Raw genomic sequence first — 10741 nt, 5'->3', positions numbered from 1 at the left:
AATTACCAATTTACTCTCTAATCTAATGTATAGAGACTAATTTCCTTATTTTTTTAGTAGAGGGGTTACCAATTTAACTCTCATAGAGACTTTCATAATACTTTTACTTTTGCTGTCATTAAATGGTAAGAGTAATTTCAACTTTAATACTTTTTCATTGGTTTATTTCATGGCGTTGCTGTTTTGAACCTTCATTAAACATTTGAGATTACTGGAGAGCAAAATAACAAAAAACATTGAGATATCTGCCATGTCAATACCGTCAATATAAGCTTCCCCCATCGTCCAATTTTTTGTTTTTTTCTTAATTTGTCTGAAATCTTGACCACCCATTTGTTGTGGAAGGCAGTTTGAAGATGACTGTAAGATAATGACAGTGCAAAGAAGCAAAGGAAAATTGATTTTTAATGTCTAGTACATATAAAACGAAAAAGATATGCATATATCAACGAGATAAAACAAAAGGTTTCAAATCATGATCCTTAACCTTTTAAAAATGATGAATTAATCGTTGTTAAATCATGTTCATTTCAATTGTTTCATTCGACTGTTCAATGGTTGCCATAAATTGGGACCAACATGTATTTACCTTTACCTCCATAAGATCTCAGTTGGGCCGACCAGGTTTGCGCAACTGCTGGTTTCTGGTTGAGGTTTGGGGTCAATAGGCTTGCTTTGTGGTCTGCAGGCATGGAGCCCATCCGCTGCTTCAACTATTAATTCTACCCACCCATTCTTGTTTGTGTTCATCTCGATCCCAAAGGTCCTTCACGATGGACCGAACCATTAAAACTTTGGGGGAAGGGGTGGGGGGAGGGTTAACATGTTATTGTCGGGCTTTGAGCCGATAATTGTTTGAATAAGCCGAAAAGGATTTGAATTTCCTTTACAGGCAGTAACTTGATGATGAACTTCAGATTGTAGCTTAGCCTCAGAATTATTGGATCAATCATCTATTTTGAATCTCAATAAGCAAAAAGAAAGGGTAGAATCCAAAAGAGAAAAAACCAAGCTTTTTATTTGCTTCAAGATTTCCTTGGGAGAAAATGAGCATCAAACTAGGACCCCTGATTTTTGGTTGGATTTCAGGGTTAGTCCAAAGAAAACCCTTAAATCATGCCTTGCATTGTTATGCTTTGAAAAGCGGGACAAGATCGACAACTGTATGAGTTTGTGTGTTAAACAAAAAATGCGGCTGATTTGGAGTTTCAAAGAAACCTCAAATCATCAGAAAATTCATCATTCCATCACTATTTCAGGTCGACTTGCATCCTACATATAATCCAGCTATCCAAGCAAACAACATGGAATCCACTGATTTGGAAGTGATGTATCCACAGAAATTTTCACATAATACTAAACTTTAAGATGGTTCAAGTATCTTCGTACAATATCAACTACTACTACTAATAATAAAGTATCTTCCTACATGCACCCCTACCTCCACCTGAATTAACTATTTTCAAAAATAACAACAATTATTTCTTATTAAATAAAACATTTATATTATCAAACAACTAGTACAGATCTAACTGATCTAAATTTGTAAAAACCTGAGTCGGATAATTAATCCAACTGGTCTGTTCTTTTTTTTTTAAAAAAAAAAAAACAGAGGAGACATGTACTATGCTGCATATAGTATAATCCAAGTGGCAAGCTATTAGAAAGTGAAGGGGAAATATTCAATGATGAGCTTAGTTAAGACCTACACACGCATGCATGGTAATGGGCTTCCATGGACCCTTACCTGCTATGGTTTTAGGTGAGCAGACCCAAGAACTATAACGCTCTAACTCCTTTTGAGGTCCTCAATAGTCTAATTGCCTTAAAATATATACTCATGCACTTTTTTGTGAGAACCAATTCCTTAGTATTACTAGTACATACATATTATATGTACGAGTGTGTACTTTTTGTGAGAGTCAGTTTCCTCGCTAGTTGGGAATATCAATGAGGATCACAACCAAAATTTTATTTTAAACATTAGAATAGGCTAAAAGAGTGGCGACCCCTATGTTTGATACACAAATCCATGGGAAAATTTTAAAATTTTGAAATGCGTGTATCGAGCACATTTGTATTAGAAAATGACACTCAACTCAAGTCCAACGTAGAAAATGAATTGGGGAAAGGTTCACTCGTGAGCAAGTACATGAATGGAAGCAGTCAAGTAAACTAGTAAGGCTTATTATAGCTGAAATCAACTCACTGTCAATCATCTTTATTCTTACAAAATGGAAATAAGATAGTATTCCACACAAGGTAATTCAGATACTACGAACCTGCAGAGTACAAACGATCTAATGGAAAAAGTAATGCCTCCCGAAGAATACATACCAGTTCAATCATTTGACTCATCAAAGCTTGGTTTCATACCACTCCTCAAGTGTTGGTGTTGCAACTCCAATATTTCTCATGTCATAGATATTGGCTGGTTCACATAAAGTTAAGCCTTTGTATCAGTAAACTATGATGCCATTTTTGCAAAAAGAAATAATGTCTATTTGGTTCTCTCAAAGTTGCAAGTACAAATAATCAAGGTAAGAAAATTCTTTTCATATGTCAATCATGGTAGACAAATAAGAAACAGAAATGTCTGTTAACAGCAAACCTCCTTCCACATACCACTGTCATAAAAACCAATCCCCGAATTTGATTATGCCTTCGACTCTGAACACACAAAGCATGGAAAGAACTTGTCTTTTTATCACCAGCTTGAAGCCACTGAACCCGAGATTGACATCTCCAGAATTCCTCTTCTCTCTTAAGGTCCTGCTTCAATGATTTCGCCTTTACATGGTCATACACGGGCTGTCTAGCTAGCTTCTCCATTTCAGCAGCTCAACCCGGCAATTTGTCATTTTTTGCTGCACTTTAAACAAGTCTGAACCACGCACATTAAGCTGCCAAGCTTGTTTGACAACCTCAGCACACTCTTCATCTTTATTCCATCGTGAATCATAAGGGAAAAATGGACCTTTCATACTATCCAAAACTTCAGTGTTCAACAAGATGGGGCTATGGTCACTGCCTATAGCAGGAAGGTTAAAGCTCGCTCATAGCAATGACTCCAACTAACATTAACTAAGACTCGATCTAACCTCTCCTTCACATTGAAAGAACCCTGTCGTTTCTGAAACCAAGTGAAAGGATGAACAACAAAACCTACATCCAGCAGTCCACATTTATCTAAAAAATTTCTGAAGTCTGAAAAAGAAGCAGCTGACCGGTGACATCCCCCCTCCTTATCATCTGGTAAAAGAAGATCCTTCAGGTCCCCAAGAACTACCCACCCATCTGCTCGACGACCTGCCACTCGCTGCGAGAGACTCCACTGCTCACGACGTCGCTGGTCATCAAAATCTGCATGGATACAGTCAAGCATCCAACGCTTGTTTTTATCATCATCCTTGACCTCAACTTCCATAATGAAACTGTAAACAGTCCGAACTTGAAAATCAACGCTCTTCTTCCATAGCAAACAAAGACCACCTGCTAATCCCCGAGGAGGAACATGACATATATAATAAAAATGCAACTCCCTCTTCAATTTCTCCAACCTGTCTGTTCTATTCTTAGTATCCATTAATAAGACCGCATCCGGGGAGTGGAGGTGGAGACTAACTCCTCCACCTTTCAATGAGGAACTTTATTTAAGGGCTCCCCCCAAGCCCTTAAAGTTACAGAGGATTCTCGTATCTCCTCAGGAAAGAAGGCCTCTACTATGGCACACCCGCCAGAAAACCCGACCCCGACATTCACCGAAGAAGGGAAGTGGGTGGCTAGCTGCATTCTTGAGTTCGCACCCGATCTGACACCTATATTTGATGTGCCAATGAGAGGTCTCAGCGGGAATGAAAAAGGAAGTCTTGAAGGAGCTCTATCTTATAAAGAAAATTTCTTGATTTGTCGAGAAAAAAAAATGAAAAAAGAATGAGAAGGGGCTTAGACAAGACTTAAAAAAAAGCACTAAAGGCCTGGTGAAGCTCCACCTTTCTCTCCAATTCCCCCCTTCCCCACGATCCTATAAGCTGGAATTTTTTATCGACAGGATTTGACCTGAACTCTCCTCTCTGTACCGTATCTATCTCTTCTAGCAAGCTAGAAAGAGAGTGAAAAGCTTTTCCTTCTCCCACGTTAAGTGTTGTTCCCGGATCACTAACAAGAACTAGAAAAGTCTTGTATAAAGGAGTGTATCCTAGCTAAAAAGAAAGATGTAAAATTAAGCTACTAACGCTTTCATTAAGATTGGCTAGCTTCCATAAATGGGACTAGAGATGGGGGCGATAGATATGGCTAGCTTCCATAAATAGGACTAGAGATGGGGGTGATAGATATGGAGGAATTTTAGACCTTTCCAATGGTCGAGGGAATCGAAAATAAGCATTTCACGAGCGAACTACATGGTTCATTCGCCCGCTTGGAAAAACACAGCTTCTTTTGGGAACAGCTATTGTATTTTCTTCTTTTGACTTCAGTACCCTTTGCTTATATTGGGTGGAGGTAACGGGCCACCACACCATTCTGATTAGCCTTGCATTAGTTATTGGTCTCAGTTGGTTCTGCAACCTCACTCAACCCTCTCCTCACACTCACCGCCCTGACCGGAAGTCGAGTATAGTTTGAGATAGGAATCGATGACCAATCGAAAGATTAATTAGCTCGAGTGAGAAGTCCGAATAAAAAGGCATTCCTCCTTTCTTGATTCAATTCCTTAGTGCATCACCCTTACTGGTCGTAGTAGAAAGGATGGTAATTGTATACTGATTGCACCTACCAGGCAGGAGGGATTCGCTTAAGACAGGAATGTTTGACTTAACCATTCCTTGACTTTCTTTGTCCGATGAGAAATGCGTAACGAAAGAAGGCTGGGAAGTTAGATCCAACTCTTTCTCTCCCGGGAGAAATGAATTGATATATCTTTCTCGGATCATAGGTCAGGACTGACTAGACTTGAACCCGCAACTTCCGCCTTGACAGGGCGGTTCTCTGACAAATTGAGCAACAATTCCTAGTCTACAACCTTCAAATTCTTTTCTCCTCACCTACTTCATTTGAAGCCGTTAGAAAAGAATAAAGACGAGCTAGAACAAGGAGCAGCATAGAAAGGAAAAAATTACTAGTTTCGGAAGGAGGTAAGCGCCTTCTCCTAATTGAAACTGCTTAGGACGATACTGACATCCTTTATCGTTCGAGCTTGCTTGTGCGCCTAACACTCCTAGTTAAAGAGCCTTTTTCTAATGAACTTTTAATAGAAGTAGGGATTTATAGCTAATTCTTAAGCTATCCCTTCGAGTATGTAGCATAGTTCCCCTAGTCCGAAATCGAATCTATACTCTGTCTTTAACCTTTGTTCGAGCGATGGAAAGAGTCTTTACACAGAACTGGTATTATAAGTTTTCTTCCTTCTCTGATATCTTACTATAGAAGGCTCGAAGAGCTATGGTTGATAAGAAGAGTTAGCAGGCGAGACATCATCGCGTGTTACCAATAACTCGTAAAGACTACTTTCATAAGGTAGCTTTGAATAAGAGAAACCGTAGCGTAGAAACTATTGCCAACGGAAAGAGTTCCACAAGAACAGCGGACTCAATATCTTCTCTAGACACCCTAAAGGGAAGTTGGTGCTAGCTTCCTAAAGAGGATTTATGTTTTATGAGGTACAGGCCCGGCCACACAAAGCAAGAGGAAATAGGTATAGGCTGGATCAGTAAAAGAAAGATAACGAAAGTGTACAAGATTCCAATCAGGCTGGCTCAAAAGGAAGGTGGCAGCAAGAAAGGGTATTTCGAATCTCAATCAAATAGCATAGCACGGGACCGTGCCAAGCTGTAAGCATAGTGAGTTAGGTATGGGCTTTCTTTTCACTACCAGAATTAGCAGTTGGCCTATTGTTGATCAAAGTCTGGGTTGGCAGTCCCTAGTTATAGATAGGCTTTCGCCTTCCTTTTTTCGTCCAACGAGGATTTTAGTGTTTGGAGAATTCTTCCTATTTGATCCGATGTTGTACCCTTCATGTTTTCATGATACATGGTCGGGGTACATATTCCACAAAAACAAGGTTCGACTACGAGGATTGATAAGTTGTTCATTTTGTAACCTTCACCTCTATCTACACAGTTTCAGTCCTACGTCTTCGACAAGCAAGACTTCACTGCTGACATAGGGTGAGGTTTCAACAAGGCAAGCGAATATTATCCAATCTGCGGCCAACTATGATATACTCAACTTCTTCTTTTCACCTCCCTCTTCAATCGATCCGGAAGACGTTCCTTTAGCATTTGACATCTCAACAGAGTCCTCCGGTCAAGTTGGAAAACAACCTTTGAGACCTACGAGCTCCTAAAGCAAAGAAAGAAATAGACAGACTTAGACAAGAGCATCTTGACCCCCTCTCCCTATGGTCGAGGTAGCCCATGACCTCAAGATCAAGAAGAGCCAGCCATATACATAGAAGACAAGGGAAGACCTTGCTCGACCAAATGAATGTAGCAGTAGCATTATGAGATAGAACCCGGTGCTGTCCCGGCTATCCATCTGTCGAACATGGGGCTAAAGACCTCTAGAGTACCTACTAGAAGAACTAGAAGAAAGACAAAACCACTTGGCTAGGGCTAGGGGGACCAAACCATTAATAGGAAGAAGCAGATGGAAGATAGGGTCACTTGTGAAAGAACTAGCCGAAGGGGACCATCATAGTTGGGGCGGTGGATGACAAGCTAGCTCACCAAGAACATCAGGAGAGGTTGGGCAAGACTTGGCAGTAGCAAGTCAAGGAGAGGTTAGGTCAAGGGATTTCAGACAGAAGTCCCATCAATCAGAATCAAAGGATGTTTCAGGAAAGAAGGAAACAAGGATATCCAAAAGAATAGGCCTTGAAGGAAGGCATGAATGAGGAGAGACCGGTCTAAGGGCTACAAGATATGCTACAAGCTTGAATCAGTCCACTAAGGGATGACCTCTTATACATGATTTCAGCGAAGTGTTCAAGTCGAGAACTTGGCGATCAAAGAAAAAAAGACTTGAAAGAAAATCCTTCTATCCCACAGCTAAGGCATCCATCCAATATAGATAGAGCGTCATATATAAAATAACTCTCCTTTGGAATCCACCTATTCCTCTCATCGACTACCTTCACTAGGGTCAAGATTCATGGTTTTATAAGGGCGTCCCATTAGCTTCCTTTGATGGAACAAGGGTTTGCTTTCGTCTCTTTCCTTCTGGGCCAGGAATGGAAGTTGTCGTTAAGCTTCTTTAGATCAACCGATAGTGTGCTTATCGCTCTACTTCGCTTGATTCTCATGCCAGTGGACTCGTCGCTCAGCTTTAGGCCTTATTAGCTTCATTTCTGAAGTGAGCATGAAGTCCGAATTGAATAGATACTGAGAAAGCGTCTTTCGTGATGAAAGTTGCAAGTGAGGATTCTGGATTGAGAAAGAAATCAGCAAAGCGCAGCTGGAGCTGAATCTATTATAGGAGGCGTAGGGTAGGCTCTTTGGATAGATTGACTGGCTTAAGCCGATGAACCAGCTTCTACTACTGACGAGCTAATTCGAAATATGCCTAACTAGAGGAATAAAATCACCTGATCTTGGCTCGGCATCTTTTGAAAGGTAATCCAATATCTGGTAAGAAAGGTTGAGTCGGCTACTTGAAGCGGAGAAGCAAGAGCTCACTCGACCCATAGGAATAGGGAGGAAGTTTCATTCCAAACTGCATTGGACAGTTAGAGTGCTCGCAGCATCTCTTCTCCTTGCCGCAGCAAGTCCCGTCTCACATCCGCGGTTGGTGAGAGTAATGTAGAGGAAAACTTTTGTTCGAAATCGGGATAGTGCTCAATAAACCACCGTTGATGCAATAGAAGTAGAAGCTCTCAATGCAATATCTGGTGGTGAAGACATTCCCGCTGCTATGATTAAAGAATTGGATGTCGAAGTATAATTTAGCCCAACCTCCACTTCCCCTGGCCCTCCTGTTCTTCACTGCCCTGCCTTCTCTCAGAAGGAAACTGCTATGTGTTCCCTCACTAGGAAATCTTTTGATTCATTATGTTGATTCACTAAGATGGTTATACATCTTTACCATTTGACATGACAAAGAACTGTCATTTCTTCTGAAACTTTTATCTGGTCCATACATTACCCCCTCTTTATATGTTTCAAATTGCATTCTGCTTTCAACAACTCATGGATGGACCTTGGCTAACAGCCTCTAACAAGGCCTACAAGTCAAATCACTGACTCTTACACTGTTGATCCACTAACTACACATATAAGTACATCCATGTCCTCATTTAGTTACATTCTGGCTTTTTTCATGCATGCATTTAAATAGTCACCTAGATAGTTTACCATGGTACGGTCTGCTCGTCTCTACTCTTTTACAGTACTAACATCATAGCCATTTGTAAGTCTAAGATAGCATTTTCATTGGCCTATAATTCCCCCATTTGACCTAGCATAATCTCCACATAAATTGTTTTATAAAGTCTTTTAACGACTAAAAACTTGATAAAACGTTTTCCAAAAGTTTCTATTCGTGCTATATAAATGATTAGTTCATACAGCATTAACATGCTTACTTTCTCATGCATATGGTCTGGAATGCTAATGTTGTTCTGCTGGCAATTCGCAGGGGCCAGCATGACAATTTCTTTTTTTTCTCGCATAATTTCAACTCATTATCATCATCCTAGTTGTAGATATACAGATTAAGACTGCAAAAATTCATACCATCATGTATGTCGGCTGTTGCAGCAGCTGTGGCATCGACAATAACAGTAACTGGTTGGTAATTATGTGCTACGGCATCAAAGACGGTCTGCCGGATGCAATTTGGAGTTTGAACACCTACAATAGAGATACAAGAATACACCGAAATGTTAATGCCGTATAGCATAAAGCGAGAAAAGCCTCTCAACAAATCGCTTACATTTTAAGTGTTCACAAGTTCTGAATTATCCTTACCAACGACAACTAAATTATTGACCCCATTACTTCGAAGGAAAGAATGAAGATGGGTGGCGAAGAATGCACTAAAACGAGTCTTCACCAACTTGTAATCTCCTTCTTTTATCACAAGGCCATCCACCAATTGTGCACCTAAATATCCCTTGGTGGTTGGACCCTCTTTCCCTGGAGTGTACAGATGCCGGCGAAAGAGTTCAACATCTCTTCCTAAATAGTCATGCTCACGAACAACCTAAACCCGAAATTAAGCTTCTCACAATCATCTCCCATTTACAAACAACTCAAGAAGCACTTTGTAACAAAATTGTTGAAATTATTTCCAAAATTCTCTCCATTTCTCAGAAATGGTTCCAGGACTGGAAAAAAGCAAAGTTACTCTGACTTGGGTGGAAATGTCAATTAGAGTATAATGGAAAACAATTTTACATCGAAGACCCTCTTTTGTTTTTTCATTTTCTTGATAAACTGAACATCCTAGGAGATATTTTCCGACCAAACAAACAAGAGAATTAACACAACTCTGAAAGATGAACTGAATTAGATGTTAATAAGCACACAGAGGCTACAAATTTACCCAAACGATGAGAATCCCACGCTGCCTGGCGATTTCAACAGCCTTTATCACATTAGGAACGATGGCTTTGCCTCCATTTACCCTCATCAATCCGTCATCTAATATAAAATCATTCTGCAAAAAGAATCCCAATAACCCAAAGTCCCCGTTTTCCAATAACTAAAACAAAATCCAACCCAATGTTCATAATTCATATGCCATGGTATATATACTTTGCATTAAAAGAATTTAAAAAAATAAAATAAAAGAAGATGAAACCTGCATGTCAATTACAAGGAGAGCCGTATGCTTCCCTTTTTCTGCCATGCTTTCACTCTGGACTGCCAAAAAGCTTAGATTGTTGGACTAAGGGCAAAGGCCGAAGTCGAAGACATTGGGTCAACAAATGTCCAATTATCGGTTTCATTAAATAGAAACCAATCAGAGTCTGAGTTTGAACAAAGTATTTCTTAGGCTTTGTATTTGATTATTGTAAAAAAAAAAGAGTTAAAATTAACTATAAATGCCAAGATTTTTCGGGGAATAGGCGATTTTTGCTGACTAAATTGCTAAATGTGGACTATTTTTTTTGTGCTAGTCGGATCAAATCTTCTCTCAAACGTTTCTATTTTTAATTAATAGTGTAACAGGCCTAATTTGCTCGGGCTTAAAAGCACAAATATATAAACCAAATCAAAATTAACAACAGTCCAATAGCAATCTAGATTACAAAACCCAACCTGAATTACCCAATACACCCCAGCCCAATAGCCAAAAATTACAAACCCAAATTACAGACCCAATTACACCTAGCCCAACTATCATACAGCCCAAAACAAGAAAATCAGAAGCAGGGAACCCTAGGATATCCCAACGCCGCAGCAACCAGGACCCAGCCTCTGCCTTCGTACGCACCGAGCCACGCCACGCGCCTCCGTGCACCCCAGCTGGCCCCGTACGACCGTACCTGCGCGCAAACAAACAAACGCAGCAGAGACAAAGAGAAAAACATTGTATTTCCGTTATTTCAGTTTGCATTTTTTATTATTCGGCTATAAAAAGAGCCAACGAAATCTATAAAGGGATCTTTTTTTGGACAGAGATATTGAATAGAAGAAATAAAAAATATTCAGAGAGAATTGAAAAGGGGATTTCGAGTTTTTCCTTTCACTTTTCGTTTTTGTTTTTTTCAGTTCTCTGTTCTTCGTTTTGTTCATGA

General features: G+C 39.9%; 1 protein-coding gene across 1 annotated transcript; it reads right to left on the bottom strand.

Moving 5' to 3' along the window:
* Positions 1 to 2159: 2159 nt before the first annotated feature.
* On the bottom strand, positions 2160 to 9966 carry LOC105788054 (probable inactive nicotinamidase At3g16190). The gene is made up of 5 exons (XM_012614739.2): positions 9802 to 9966; positions 9544 to 9657; positions 8967 to 9201; positions 8733 to 8849; positions 2160 to 2431 (listed from the first exon to the last, which is right to left on the bottom strand). Exons 1-5 carry the CDS (start codon positions 9847 to 9849, stop codon positions 2358 to 2360), a joined length of 588 nt encoding a protein of 195 aa, XP_012470193.1. The 5' UTR covers positions 9850 to 9966; the 3' UTR covers positions 2160 to 2357.
* Between the last annotated feature and the right edge of the window lie 775 nt (positions 9967 to 10741).

This window comes from Gossypium raimondii, chromosome 2 (assembly GCF_025698545.1).
Source record: "Gossypium raimondii isolate GPD5lz chromosome 2, ASM2569854v1, whole genome shotgun sequence".
Lineage (NCBI taxonomy): Eukaryota > Viridiplantae > Streptophyta > Magnoliopsida > Malvales > Malvaceae > Gossypium > Gossypium raimondii.
Note: the sequence above shows the minus strand (reverse complement) of the source record. Positions and strands in the feature narration are given on the sequence as shown.

Bases quoted from the DNA above. Each gene is read 5' to 3' on its own strand.
- LOC105788054 (XM_012614739.2), bottom strand. From the start codon at position 9,849: ATGGCAGAAAAAGGGAAGCATACGGCTCTCCTTGTAATTGACATGCAG. The intron at 9,658-9,801 runs GTTTCATCTTCT...TTCTTTTTGCAG, and splicing joins TCCTTGTAATTGACATGCAG to AATGATTTTATATTAGATGA. The intron at 9,202-9,543 runs GTAAATTTGTAG...TTTCGGGTTTAG, and splicing joins GTGGGATTCTCATCGTTTGG to GTTGTTCGTGAGCATGACTA.